Source organism: Doryrhamphus excisus, chromosome 5, assembly GCF_030265055.1.
Source record: "Doryrhamphus excisus isolate RoL2022-K1 chromosome 5, RoL_Dexc_1.0, whole genome shotgun sequence".
In the NCBI taxonomy this organism is placed as follows: domain Eukaryota; kingdom Metazoa; phylum Chordata; class Actinopteri; order Syngnathiformes; family Syngnathidae; genus Doryrhamphus; species Doryrhamphus excisus.
Window position 1 is genome coordinate 13,701,516 of NC_080470.1, and position 15,176 is coordinate 13,716,691.

At 44.1% G+C, this 15,176-nt stretch overlaps 1 protein-coding gene across 4 annotated transcripts in view; it reads left to right on the forward strand.

Annotated features, from left to right (window-relative positions):
• tle2b (TLE family member 2, transcriptional corepressor b) overlaps positions 1-15,176 on the forward strand; it is an 88,122-nt gene that overhangs the window by 71,740 nt on the left and 1,206 nt on the right. For 2 of the 4 annotated variants that reach the window (XM_058074025.1, XM_058074026.1), the window contains 9 exons: positions 2,257-2,424; positions 3,840-3,990; positions 5,739-5,908; positions 7,185-7,261; positions 7,930-8,179; positions 9,318-9,565; positions 10,740-10,887; positions 13,730-13,880; positions 13,952-14,028. In XM_058074025.1, the coding sequence (XP_057930008.1) occupies positions 2,257-2,424; positions 3,840-3,990; positions 5,739-5,908; positions 7,185-7,261; positions 7,930-8,179; positions 9,318-9,565; positions 10,740-10,887; positions 13,730-13,880; positions 13,952-14,028 (1,440 nt within the window). Of the gene's footprint in view, positions 1-2,256; positions 2,425-3,839; positions 3,991-5,738; positions 5,909-7,184; positions 7,262-7,929; positions 8,180-9,317; positions 9,566-10,739; positions 10,888-13,414; positions 13,517-13,729; positions 13,881-13,951; positions 14,029-15,176 lie in introns of those variants that run through there. The other 2 variants (XM_058074027.1, XM_058074028.1) reach the window with 2 other exon arrangements.

Genomic DNA, 15,176 nt, shown 5'->3' on the forward strand with positions numbered 1-15,176 from the left:
AGCCAGCCAGGCTACCTGCAGCCACTGGTCCCAAGCCGGATGGATGCGTTAGTGTTTGGCCGGCGGCGCTTCCCCCATCAGGTGCCCAAACCTGGAACTCAGTGTCATTACGATAAACAGCAGTTGCCATGGAGAAGTCCATGGTGGGCCCAGGGAAGAGAAACAGCAGGTGTCCGTGAAGAAATAATGGAGGATCAGATTGTCCCACTGCAGCAATCTCACAACACAACATGGTTAGCGGACATCCAGATTAAGAATATTGTTTGGGTTAGTTCAGGCAGCCACATTCCAATAGACCTGGCCACTCCCAATTAATCCAACTGCCTTTGCAAAGCCAAAATCTTCTCCAAGATGGCATCCTTGTTGTGATTGGCAGTCACAGTCAGAGTGTGAACGGCTTTGCCCACCAAATCATTCACGATGGGCAGCTGTGGGCCAACTCAATCCACTGCCTTCTTCATACGAATTCTGCGATACACCAGGAAAGTGCCCGATCCAATCAGCAACAGACCTGTTATCATGGTTCCGAATAGGTAGACGTCTTCCATGTCCTCCACGGAAAAGAATCGGCAGGCACATCATTGTTCTATAGTATTGTTCTATAGTATAGAACAATGTCAAGCAGCTTAAATCAATCTTTGCTTAAGGATTTCAATACCAAAAAAGAACACGGCGAACGGCTGCTTCCAGTCAACTTTATTTTTCACACTTCCACCACCAGAGCGCAGCACACACACCGATTCCCGCACTTCCTGGTTCACAGGTCATGGTCAACCCGCCCCACATAGCTGGCCAAACACATGCCTGCAACAGAAGAACCAACTGCGTTCGTGGTTTCTCTCGTGTGTATAGAATAAAAAGATAGCTGAATACAACACAATTAAATACATGTATTTGTACGCTTGTGTCTTCGTTGGAATAGGTGTGTATGCTATGTCAGTTGGTTCTTCTGTTGCAGGCATGTGTTTGGCCAGCTATGTGGGGCGGGTTGAGCATGACCTGTGAACCAGGAAGTGCGGGAATCGGTGTGTGTGCTGCGCTCTGGTGGTGGAAGTGTGAAAAATAAAGTTGACTGGAAGCAGCCGTTCGCCGTGTTCTTTTTTGGTATTGAAATCCTTAAGCAAAGATTGATTTAAGCTGCTTTTGTATCAATATAAGCAGACCAAATTGGCTGGCGGGAGATGAAAAGGGCATCGTAGTAACCGGATTATCATAATAACCGGGTATCGTACTAACGGAACTAATTATATCATAAAAGACTAGAAATTTGCCGGGAAATGAAAATAGTATCGTAATAAGCAGTAATTCGTTATAACCGATATCGATATAACGAGAATTTACTGTATCAATATCATGTCATTGCTGCTAGTGATGTGCGATACCTCTCATGTGGTCCGATACTGTCCGATACAGAGTCAAATTCAGGACGGTATAGGCGATACCGATGCGATACAAATGTTTGGTGTAAATTCACCAACGATCTGTCAAATCTGAGACAGTCATGAATGACATATCATAGCATAAAGAATACTAGACTTTATGAATTTACTGATGAACTCAGTTCCCAGCCAATCAATCCCAGCCATTAGACCGTGGACTGATCTTTCAAGGCACCTAGAATCTTGTATTCTAGGTCTTTGCATATAAACATGGAAAATAGACTATCATCACAAATAACTAACTTTTTGCGTTTTCTAGTCATCAGCAGTAGAAAGTTTCAGGAAAATGTCAGTTCCTGACTACAAAAGGGAGAAAAGCAGCTGTTTGTGAAAAGTGAAGTTTGTTTCCAAGTGAGCTCATGGGAAGTTACGACAGTAAAAAGGAGCGCTTGATTTGCTCACCCTCACGGTATGGATAATCTCCACTCATTGGAGGTTTTTTTTTTAAATGATCAGTTATCACAACTATTTTTGACGTTGTCAGACTTACTGATTTGACATCATAGTGTCAGCCTGATAATTATTGTACCCCTAATTTTGTCATAGCATACCAAAGCATAAATAAATCTCCCTGGTTGCGATCCAGCAGATAAGAGTGTGTCGCAGCATCTCCATCTATGTCAGTGCTACTCATTGCGACCCGGCCAGACGTGCTAACTGAAGCACAAGCTGCTTTGGGGGCGAGTCTTGTGCTGGAGTGTAATGGTGACATCATCTCCACCTTCAACACGGACAGTATCTGCTGAGTCGTGGATGTGCCAGGAGATGCTGAGCCACCAAGTTCGTATGAACACTTCCTTCATTCTCTTCTCTTCAGGAGCCAAACTCTCCAGCGGGAAGCCCGCCCCATTCTCCTCGAGGGGACGGTTTGGACCGGGCCCCCGCCCTAAGGAAAGACCTCCCGGGCTCTTCAGGCCCAGCAGAGGGGCCCACCACCCCAAACCCCTGTAGCCCCGCCCCAGGAAAGGCCAAAGATCCCACACAGGCAAGTGCTTTTCACAAGCTAAGCGTGTGAGATGAAAAGCAAGAGATGTATCATACAGGTGATTTTAGAAAGATGATATTATCACTTTTATCTTAACTGTGCATGATCATTATTTTATTTTATTCATACACCATATTCTGCGGCTCTTGGAGAAACCGGTTAGTTAAATGGCGGTTAGTCAAAAGAATCTCCTCCCAAGTAGCCTCCCATATTCTCTGTTAGGGTGTCCCCTGGATCTCACTTTCCAGTAAGGTACACAAAAGTACAGTAGTTACTGAGGAGCTAAGGTACATCCATTTAGAGTAGTTACTGAGGAGCTAAGGCACATCCATTTTGTGTACGTAGTTACTAGGGAGCTAATACACGTCCATTTAGAGTAGTTACTGAGAGTTAATACACACCCTTTTAGAGTAGTTATTGATGAGTCAGAGCATGTCTATTTAGAGTAGTTACTGTTGAGCTCAGGTACATCAATTTAGAGTAGTTACTGGGAGCTAATATGTGTCCATTTAGAGTAGTTACTGATGATCTATGACATCCATTTTGAGTAGTTACTGGTGAGCTAAGATATGTCAGTTTAGAGTGGTTACCGAGGAGCATAGGGGCGTCCATTTAGAGTAGTTACTGATGAGCTAAGGCACTCGTTTATGATGACCTAAGGTACGTCCATTTAAAGTAGTTACTGAGGAGCCAAGGCACATTCACTTAGAGTAGTTACTGGGGAGCTAAGGCACGTTCATTTAGAGTAGTTACTGGGGAGCTATGTATGTCCATTTAGAGTAGTTAATGACGAGCTAAGGCACGTTCATTTAGAGTAGTTACTGGGGAGCTATGTATGTCCATTTAGAGTAGTTAATGACGAGCTAAGGCACATTCATTTAGAGTAGTTACTGGGGAGCTATGTATGTCAATTTAGAGTAGTTAATGACGAGCTAAGGCACATTCATTCAGAGTAGTTACTGAGGAGCTATGTATGTCCATTTAGAGTAGTTAATGACGAGCTAAGGCACATCCATTTAGAGCTACGGCCCATCCATTTAGAGTAGTTACTGAGGAGCTAATCCAGATGTAGTGAGTAACGGTTAGGGTTAAGTAGGTCAGTTCCCAAGTAGCTACTGTCATTTTGTTTACCTTATTGTAAAATGTTATCAGAGACTGCATGACTGACAAAAGGGCTCATTCCGTTTATGCCGATGTTCTATGGAACAGAAATGCACACAGCCTGCCTGTTGGGAGGCGAGAGATGAGGAAAACAGACGCATGCACATGGCAACATGTTGATTATCCACTTGATCTTCATTTGTTGTGTGGTTCATTCAGTTATTATCATTCAGTGCCCTCGAGGTTTTATGGCCCTCTTGTCTGTGCGTGCTGTTGTTATTGTTTTCTATGTTGTTATTGTTGGATGTCTACAGATGGACAAGTCCCAGTCGCCGATGTCCAAGTCCAGCACCCCATCCCCATCCCACCGTGAGGCACTTACCCCAGGAGCTCCTGGAGGGCCGGGTCCCAGCACTTCCTGCCTACGTCTGGTCAGCAAAGCGGCGTCCGCGGCGGACCCGCTCGGTGAGATTTCTTTCATCCGTTTGTTTACCTTTTTTTGATGGTAAATCCTGGCACCATCGTTACCAGTCAGCAGTAGTTGGCTGGTAGTTCCTCATCTCCCCAACCTTTTCCCATATTCCTTACTTCATTAGCTTTAGCTTCATTAGCATTAGTAGCCGACCTGGACTCCGGACCAAGCAGAGTAGACGTAGTCAGGGAGCAGGCTTTGTAATCCAAGAGGAGAAGAATGCAGATTTACCTGGTACACAACTTCAGATGTACAGACGTCCCTTGCTATATCACGGTTTGATTATCACTCCCTCTGCCCTTTTGTTTTAAATCATGGCTGTTTGGTGGTAGACTAGGGTCTCTTATTAGTCCAAACACGTTGGAATAGCAGGGACATGTAGTATTGTGGTCACTTGTCATGACACAAAACATTCAGAAGTTAGCTTACATGACTTTACCTTAACACCTACCTCTGCTGTTTTTAAAGGGAGCGTTGGGCAGATTTGAGCCATATCTTGACCATCAAAATAAAGCAAAAGTTAACCTTAAAATATTGTCTCCTGACACCCCTACGAGAAAAGCCCTAAACAGGTTTTCTATGCTCTAACTAGGAAAATATTCCATTTACTAACATTGAATGGTATATCACCGTCAGGTCTGGAACCAATTAGCCACCATAAACGAGAGTTGAGCAATGTGTTGTAAACAAAAATAATGGGAATGTTAAGGTGACTCTAGGGGTGTTACTCAGTGTTAAAACACATGTTTACAAAGCAGGGATGTCACAAGATATTGCAAGATGAAAATGTAAGATTTCTCCTGTCTTGTGAAAAATAAATAAATCCTGACAGTCATCGCTGAGACGTTTGGTGGATAATGTAAATACAAACAGAACAGTGCAAAATGGTGTGCGTTCACAGAAAGTCATGGCAAAAGAAATGCTGCTTGTTAACACAGTTGAAAAGCCAGCATTTCAGGAAATGCTGCAAATGTTAGACAGCACAAATTGGGTGTGAGAAAATACTTGTCACAAATGACAATTCAAATGATCAACAGTGGAAAATGACATATTATGGACATATTATCTATTATTAAGATATATTTTTATATATTTTTGTTATTTTTATTTTATTTATTTATTATTTCATGATACAGTATTTTTTATTTGTTACGTATTATAACATTAGTCATTGTTAAAACCTCTTCTCGTCTCATTGTCCTGTACCCAACGTACCCAACGTACCCAATGTCGTGCATCGTCTCGTCTCATGAGTTGGGTGTAAAAGTTGGAATTGCAGCGCCTTCATCCCAAAAGTCAACACTGACACGTTTGGTCAACAATGGAAATGGAAATGGAGCAGCCCAAATTAGTGTGTGATCACAGAAAGTAATGGCAAAAGAAATGCTGCGTTTTAGGAAGCGCTGCAAATGTTAGACGGTATGTATTGCTTGTGAGGAAACAGGTCATAAATGACAGTTAACATTGAATGGTATATTGTGGTCAGGTCTGAACCAATGAAGCGCTATAAAAGAGGGACGACTGTATCCAGTATGTTATAGTGCCCCATGTTATAGTGACATCTAACATGAGCAGCATCGCACTCCTATAGCGCTTCCTTGTTAGCCGTGAAGGGGACACAGTGGGTCAAATAGAGTTGAATAAAAAGACTTCATCATTCTTATCATACCCTCTTGTTATGTCCTCTCCTCCTTTCCTTCCTTCCTTCATTCTTTCCTTACTTCTTTCCTCCCTCTACCAGCACTCCGCAGCCCCATGTCTGTGCCCCCCGGTTCATACCCGGCTCATTTTGGCGTGGTGTCCCACGCAGGACTGAACGGCGAGCTGGCCAGCCCGGGAGGGTTTGGCGGGGCCTTGACTCTCTCGCCCCAAATCAGCGCAGCAGCCAGCGCCTACACCAGAAGTCCCATGGTACGTCATGACAGCATCACTTTCTGACTGGCCGTCATTGGGTGTTTTTCCACCGAGGGCCGCATTCTGACGATTGGGGGGGAGGGGGGTCACTTTTTTTATTCATTCATTTATAACAAAGACTAAAGAAAACTTTATTTACTTTTACATTTGGACACCCCCCTTGTATGTTTTCTTTCTCTTCATTTTGACATATGGTAATTCCTTCTTGATTGAGGTTAATTGGTTCAAGACCCGACCGTGATAAGTAGAATTCCTTATTTTAGTAGTTATGGCCTGGAAAACAAATATACAATCTACAAATTATTTTTTTAATGTTATTAGACGCTCCTTGTTTATGAAGTATATAGTGACGTGATGTGATGTGACGTGACGTGAATGTAATTTCAAAATGCAAAATTGTGTGTGAATGCTGGAAATGCTGATGTTGAACTAAAATACCGCACTCGATGTTGCCAGACTCAAACGTGTAGCTAGCATGCTAACACCTGCCCCTGACATGCTGACGCCAGGCTGAAATGCCGTAGTTAGCATACTAACTGGGTTAACACCTAGCATGATAACAGTAAGTGTCAATATAAGATCCATCCATCTTCTATGCCACTTATGTGTGGCCCGTCAATATAAGATAATACTTAAAAAATGGCTAAAATGCTAGCGTGCTAGTGTTAGCATACTAGCAATGGAAACATGCTAACACCTAAAACAAATCCACTGTCTATGTAAGTTTATACTTTTGAATACAGTATAAAATTAAAAATAAACTAAAAATAACTTATTTCTCTTTTAGAGGAATAAAGTATCTATCTATCTATGTAGTCACATTTACATTGATATTGCACAATATAGTCAATGTAATGAGAAAAAACAGATCATTTCAACCTGAAATAAAAGCCTGTTTTTCAGGCACACTGAACAATTACGGACGCCTAGTGGCCAATGTAGAATACTACATTCACAAGTTGAATGCGTCTTCTTCCTTGTATTGGTATTTTACTTCCTTTTGCCTTGACAATGCTTAATTTGGCATGAGATACATAACATTTACAAATGCATATTTGTTGTACAGATAGCTGTATTCAAGCAGGAAGCAGCATGATTTTTAATATGTTTGAAATACTGTGAAATCTGACCAGCGATGTGGTGACGGACGACCATATCCACGTTTACATGGATTTGTAAGGACGTGGCTCATGTGGTGCTGGTGAACTTGACTGAGTGAAGAATGGTCTTTATGGATCATAAAATCAGTGTTTGTGTCCCCCACGCCCACCAGGTGGCTTACGACTCTCGTTCTCACCTGAGGGCCTCGGGCCTGTCGTCCTCTCTGCCGGGTTCCTCTGGTGGCAAACCGTGAGTTTTTGTTCATGGTCTCTCTTTTGGATTTACAAAACTACGTCTGAAGATTACAAAACAGATGGGAAGTTAAATGAAGTTAAACTATGTGTTTATTTATGACGTTTATTTATTCAATGACTATTTATGAAGGAAGTGCTGTTTATGGTTATTTAATATTCATAAATAGAATTTAGGACGGCACGGCGATCGAGTGGTTAGCGCGCAGACCTCACAGCTAGGAAACCAGGGTTCAATTCCACCCTCGGCCGAGTACTCCGGTTTCCTCCCACATTCCAAAAACATGCTAGGTTAATTGGCCACTCCAAATTGTCCATAGGTATGAATGTGAGTGTGAATGGTTGTTTGTCTATATGTGCCCTGTGATTGGCTGGCCACCAGTCCAGGGTGTACCCCGCCTCTCACCCCAAGACAGCTGGGATAGATACCCTCCGCGACCCTCGTGAGGAAAAAGCGGTAGAAAATGAATGAATGAATGAAATATAATTCAACATGTACAACAGTGGGTTGATAGAATAATATTAATAACTATAATAAGTAATATATAGATTTTAGTTATTTACATTTTGTTGAATAGTTTTTGTAAATGTTAAACAATAATACAAATATGTCATTTCAAAATGTAACGATGATGATCGACGTCTGGGCTGTGTCGTACCGTGCAGGGCGTACTCGTTCCACGTGAGCGCAGACGGCCAGATGCAGCCGGTGCCCTTCCCCCCCGACGCCCTGCTGGGCCCGGGCATCCCTCGCCACGCTCGGCAGATCCACAGCCTGAGCCACGGCGAGGTGGTGTGCGCCGTCACCATCAGCGCCTCCACCCGCCACGTCTACACGGGCGGCAAAGGCTGCGTCAAGGTGTGGGACATCAGCCAGCCCGGCAGCAAGACTCCCATGGCCCAGCTGGACTGTCTGGTACCTCCTCTTCTTCTTCACACTTTAGCACTTGTATTGCATGTTAATGTTCTTAGAAGAGTGATCAAGTACAGTGGAGCTACTCCGTGAACTCACCAGCTGCTCAAAAGTAGAAGACCACAGCCTTTAAAAGGCAAAATGTTGTCAGCAATGTGGACTGAATGTGATTTAGTGTCAGGTATTCACACTAGCCACGTATACATGGACCCAAATATTCTAATTGCATTCGGTTTATTTGCTCAAAGGGAAAGAATTGAACCTTTGTGTACAGTAAAACAACAAGTAAAAGAAAAACTCAGGAAAGTCGGTATCACGTGATGATGTTTACGTTTTACTGGGCATGCCCCATTGACTATTCTGGTTGATTATAGCGGCGCATGTAGACAAGAGATTGGAATATTCCTTTCCATGTATACCATTGTTTTCGGAAAAGTCATTCGGAAAGATTCCATTCGGAAAGAGGAAAAACTCCTCATGTAAACGTGGCTATTGAAAGGTAGAAGAAGGTTTTCTTCTCCCTTGACGGTCCTGAGGGCTTCCAACCTTACTGGTATGACACGGAGATGCCACCTGAGATGTTTTCCATCATTATCCTTCACTGGAGCAATGGAGATTCAGGTCGTACAGGGGCGTCAAACGGCAGCCGGCTATGTGGTCATGTCCCTCATGACTGAAGGCCCTGGTCTCTGTGGCTTTTTCACTTCACAAAGAACTTCTTCTGGAGGAATAAGGTGACTCTTCTGGACCATCCTGTGTCTTCCCTTCATCTAAACCCAATGGAGGACATTTGGGGATGGATTTACAAAAAGGACATGGGTCCCAGACCGTGAAGCCATCTTCAGCACCTGGAGCAACATTCCACTGGCCTCCTGGGAACACTGGCATCAAGCCATTTTTGAAGCTCTACCTAGAACCTCCTTAAGATCCGATCCAACAGCATAAAATGGACATTCTTGCCATTTCCAACTGCTCTTTTTTGATCCCAGCAAACTGCCGTACATTCAAAGATGTCATCTTGTTGTCTGTTCTCCTTACATGGCTGAGAAAGTCAATGTGCAAGCAATGGATAATGTCGACAACCGCTGATGTCGACATTCCACCAAATCTTAACTGCTCTTTGTCCCTCGTGTCCAATCAGAACAGGGACAACTACATCCGCTCCTGTAAGATCCTTCCTGATGGGCGGACCTTGATCGTGGGCGGCGAGGCCAGCACGCTGTCCATCTGGGATTTAGCCACGCCCACCCCTCGCATCAAGGCGGAGCTGACGTCGTCGGCCCCGGCCTGCTACGCTCTGGCCATCTCGCCCGACAACAAGGTCTGCTTCTCCTGCTGCAGCGACGGCAACATCGTGGTCTGGGACCTGCACAACCAGACCCTGGTCAGGTATGAGACAACAACCAGACCCTGCCCAGGGTTTTAGACACAACCAGACCCCAACCATAGACACAGTCAGACCCAGGTCAGGTTAAACACAACCAGACCCTGGTCAGGTATCAGACAACAACCAGACCCTGGTCAGGTACCAAACAACCAGACCCTTGTAAGGTACGAGACAACCATACCCTGGTCAGTTACCAGACAACCGGAACCTGGTCAGGTACCAGACAACAACCAGACCCTGGTCAGGTATGAGACAACAACCAGACCCTGCTCAGCATTTTAGACACAACCAGACCCCAACCATAGACACAGTCAAACCCAGGTCAGGTTAAACACAACCAGACCCTGGTCAGGTATCAGACAACAACCAGACTCTGGTCAGGTACCAAACAATCAGACCCTGGTAAGGTACGAGACAACCATACCCTGGTCAGTTACCAGACAACCGGAACCTGGTCAGGTACCAGACAACCCGAACCTGGTCAGGTACCAGACAAAAACCAGACCCTCGTCAGTTACCAGATAACCGGAACCCGGTCAGGTACAAGACAACAACCAGCCCCTGGTCAGTTACCAGACAACCGGAACCTGGTCAGGTACCAGACAACCGGAACCTGGTCAGGTACCAGACAAAAACCAGACCCTCGTCAGTTACCAGATAACCGGAACCCGGTCAGGTACCAGACAACAACCAGACCCTGGTCAGGTACGAGACAACCAGACTCTGGTCAGGTACGAGACAACCAGACTCTGGTCAGGTACGAAACAACCAGACCCTGGTTGGGTACGAAATAACCAGACTCTGGTCAGGTACGAGTGCGGCGTTTGATGTGTTGCCTCGGTAAGGCGAGAGCGAGGAGCTGAAGAAAAGGACAGCTGCAGGGTCTGGGAATATTTTAGGAAGCGATGTTGGGTTTGTTCGAGGAGGCGTAGGAACGGTCCATCGGGGATCTAGATTGACAGAAGCAGACTTGGCAAGATTGGACAATAAGAGGAATTCAAAGTGAGGGATGTGGTGCTCAGGAGAGGAAGTGAGTAAGGAGTGGGCGGGACGAGGGCAGGAGAGGCCACATATGGTAGATTGAAGGTTCCAAATCTATTTTGTCTCACAAGCTAAGGACAAAACTGGAAGTTTTGAAGTCGAAGAGCTGACGTATGCGTGTCTTCTTCCCTGCAGGCAGTTCCAGGGCCACACGGACGGAGCCAGCTGCATCGACATCTCCAATGATGGCACCAAGCTGTGGACGGGAGGACTGGACAACACGGTCCGCTGCTGGGACCTTCGAGAGGGGCGCCAGCTGCAGCAGCATGACTTCACCTCACAGGTACACTTAGAAACCCTTGTTGCTAGGCGGACTTCACACAACCACCATGGACATTGAACTCATTTGGTTAGGGTTTGGGTTTGGGTTTGGTCCAGGGATTGATTTTTGGGTTGGGGTTTGGCTGAGGGTTTGGTGTTTGGCTTTGATTTTAATTTTTGGTTTTGGGTTAGGGGTTGAAGTTAGGGTTTAGATTAGTTTTGGTTTTGGGGTTGAAGTTAGGGTTTAGCTTAGTTTTGGGTTAAGGGATGAAGTTAGGGTTTAGTTTAGTTTTGGTTTTGGGTTAGGGGTTGAAGTTAGGGTTTAGATTAGTTTTGGTTTTGGGTTAGGGGTTGAAGTTAGGGTTTAGATTATACCTTTATACCTTTATAGGTCCCCTTTAAGGTATTTTTTTCTTTATCATCGTACCTGAAAGTCTCAGCGGGTCAGTGGTCAGGGACCCCTGGTGTCAAAAGTTTCCACCTAGTCTGCTTTTAAAATACATGATGATTTTGTACTCACTTTTGTTGTACTTTGTATACATAGAGTCATTGTATCCTCTCTTTGTGTTTTCCTCATTTGATTTCCAATAGTTATTAGTTATTATAATACATATATTGAGCTAAAACTAGACAAACTCCTACATACGTATGTTAGTTTTTGTTGACTAAATCCAGACCAAACCCCTCATATATAAAACGAGTAAAACAATAAGCATTCAAATGGCTGCCAAAAGCAACACTGCTTTCATATATTTCATATATTTCATTCATATATGCTTTCAAAGATACCATTTTTATCCTTCATGATGTATTATTATATAACAGCCCTCACCAAGCATGTGGCCAACGTTTGTCAGCATTTCTACATTTTTATGTCTTAATTCATAATAATACATGATATAATACATTTCACTTTCACTTTCATTTTCTCTGCATCATGCTTGGCAGATAATTGAGAACCGGTGCCTTGGTTGCCTTCAAATACAAATCTTCTTCATTGGTTCCAGACCCGACCGTGATAAGGGAATTTCTGAAAGTAGGATTCAATATCAATAAACTGAATATTTGCATGGATATGGCATAGAAACCCTGTTTATAATCTTCTGAATATGCCTTTTTACGAGCCCTCTACACATGAAATAACACCCCCACAGTTACATTTGCATGATTTAGCCAATATAGTAGATGTAATCAGAGAAAATGAGGCATATTAGATATAAATATGATAACAGAGATGCATACAGTAGCAGTTCCTTCTCTTTTCTGGCCTTTCACAGTTTAGTTTTTTAGTTTTTTTTGTTTAGCATTTAGCCATTTTTATCCTTGAACATGCTTCATTTAGACCAAGAATAAGTACAGTTTGAGTAAATATGCATATATGTATTTTTTGGACAATAATAGTTAATTTAACTACCAAACAGCAATCCTTTGCTAATATAGCGAGGGAGGGATAATTGAAGCGTGATACTGTGAGGGACAAGCGTATTTCTTCCAAAATTAGAGGAATGAATGAACACCCATGATCCTTTGCGACCTCTTTGCATCAAAAAGCCACCATCGCCACCTCTGGAGGCATCTGCTCCTGGTTTGGTAGCAAGACTTCGTTCAGACGGCTTTGTGGAAGGAAAAAGGGAAAGCCCCTTAAACCACACACACACACACGCACACACACACAGAAGGAATGTGTGAAAGAGTAGAAGATAAAGAGGCGGCGTGTGGAGATATGACAAGAAAAGGTGAAATGGAGAAGATGTCAGGAAATGAGGGATAAGGGAGGAAAGGAGATAAGGATGATGAAAGGAGGCCATCATGGGAGAAGGAGAACAATGGAGGGAGGAAGTGTGGTGGAGAGTGTATTAAGTGGAGCGTACTGCAGATATTGGACGAATGAAAGACGGGGACTCTGAAGAGGCCAAAGCAAACATCTCCATGTGACTTCATCATGAAGGTTGGGGTTTCTTCCAGGGTTCAGGTTTGGGTTGGGTTTAGGGTTTTCTCCAAGGTTAGGGTTTGTGTTTGGATTTGGTCCAAGGTTGTAATTTGGATTCAGGTTTGGGTTTTGTCCAGTGTTATGGCTGGGACTTGGCTCGGAGTTAAAGCCGGGGTTTGCTCCAGGGTTGGAGTTAGGTGTAGGTTTAGGCGTAGGGTATAGACCAGGGTTGGGGTTGTTTTTTTTCCTCTGGCAATCCACAGTCTAGGCTCGTCTGGCTTTTCCTCCAGGGTTCAGGCTTTAGGGTTGTGATCCAGATCTTTTCTCTGGATTACTGTTTGGCCATGGGAATGGAGAACAGCAACATGGAAGTCCTGCATATCTCCTGACAAGTGCTCCAGGGTTAGGGTTTGGATTGAGGTTTGGGTTTAGTCCAGCGTCGGGCTTGGGGTTTGGTCCAAGGTTAAGGTTTGCGTTAGTGTTGGGGTTTGCTCCAAGGATAGGTTTAGAGTTTGGACTAAGGTTAGGGTTTGCTCCAGGGTAAGGGCTGGGCTTTAGGGTCCTGGTTAAGCGTCAGGACGATGATAATGTTGAAATATTTTGCCTCCATCCTGTCCAGATCTTCTCTCTGGGATACTGTCCCACCGGCGAGTGGTTGGCTGTGGGAATGGAGAGCAGCAACGTGGAAGTCCTGCATATCCCCTGACAAGTGCTCCAGGGTTAGGGTTAGGGTTTGGATTGAGGTTTGGGTTTTGTCGGGCTTGGGGTTTGGTCCAAGGTTAAGGTTTGCGTTAGTATTGGGGTTTGCTCCAAGGATAGGTTAGAGCTTGGACTAAGGTTAGGGTTTGCTCCAGGGTAAGAGCTGAGCTTTAGGGTCCTGGTTAAGGGTCAGGATGATGATAATGTTGAAATATCTTCTCTCCATGCTGTCCAGATCTTCTCTCTGGGATACTGTCCCACCGGCGAGTGGTTGGCTGTGGGAATGGAGAGCAGCAACGTGGAAGTCCTGCACGTCTCCAAGCCTGACAAGTACCAGCTGCACCTTCACGAGAGCTGTGTTCTCTCTCTCAAGTTTGCATACTGTGGTAAGCACACACACACACACACACATTTCTGTCCTTGTGTGTTAAAGCAGCGGTGTGTGTTTTTTTTCCAGGCAAGTGGTTTGTGAGCACAGGAAAAGACAACCTGTTGAATGCCTGGAGGACCCCGTATGGAGCAAGTATTTTCCAGGTGAGCGTCTTGTGTACCGTCCTTTTTCACTCGCCGCATGGTACATGGAAACGTGCGTATTGATAACGTTTGCCTCCGTGCCCCATTCTTCCACCAACTCCGTAGGCGTCTTGTTTGGCTGAAAGACAAAACATCCCAAAGTTTGTAAAGGATCAGTTCCAATTTGTGCTGGCAGCGAACACGAACGCAGCAGCACTTAGTCAACTAACGCCATCCTAAAGCTGTTTGCTTGGATATCATTTGAAACGCTCTTAGAAGTGGAGCAATAAAACCTGAGCATACAAAGCCAGGCCATCCAAAGTAGGGCAGGGTATTGATTGCATGTCCTCAGGTTCCAGGGCTTACACGGTGACCAAACAATGGAAAACATTTCTCCAAACAATACCTTTTGATTTATATGGAATTATGAGACATGCAAGCTGAACAGAATAGTCATATGGAAACTAACATTCACTTTAAGACTTTAAGGACGCTGTTTTTTCTGCACTATGAGGAAAAACCCCGTGGGGCACACAAAAAACCTCATCAGGCACCTGAAACACCACATCGCATGCTGCGTTTAAAAAGTGTGAAAGCTTTCTCAGAGCGGTCACACCGGCTGCTTGGAGCATGTGCCCGAATACAGTGCACCTTGATCGGCCACAGCAGGTGTCTGCTCCCCCTCTATCCTTTGGTTCTCCTGCTAGTAGTCATGTCATGATATTTCATTAGGACTCATTTCATCCATCCAATCCTCATTTCTTCCTGTCCTTCTTACCTCCAGGGGTGCACCAACTACACTTACATCTACATTGGAAAAGTAGATATAAAGATATTACTATTATACTATTACTATTACTATTATATTGTTATAAGTATCATATTGGTATTGCTGATAAATACTATTAAATAATACTGCTGTATATAAATAGTAATTAGAGAAGCACTCTGAGAGTCCTCTGGAGAATTTTGTGTGGAGTATATGCACAAATGATAAAAATTAAAAAAAAAAAACCTGGATCCAGACGGTGATCAGAATCACCCGCAAAAGTGATCATTTTTCCATATTCCATTTCCCACATTTCATCCAAATCCATTCAGTACTTTAAGTTCTTTTGAATACAAACTGACAAAGTTCAGAAGTAATAAATGCTGTTATATACTACATG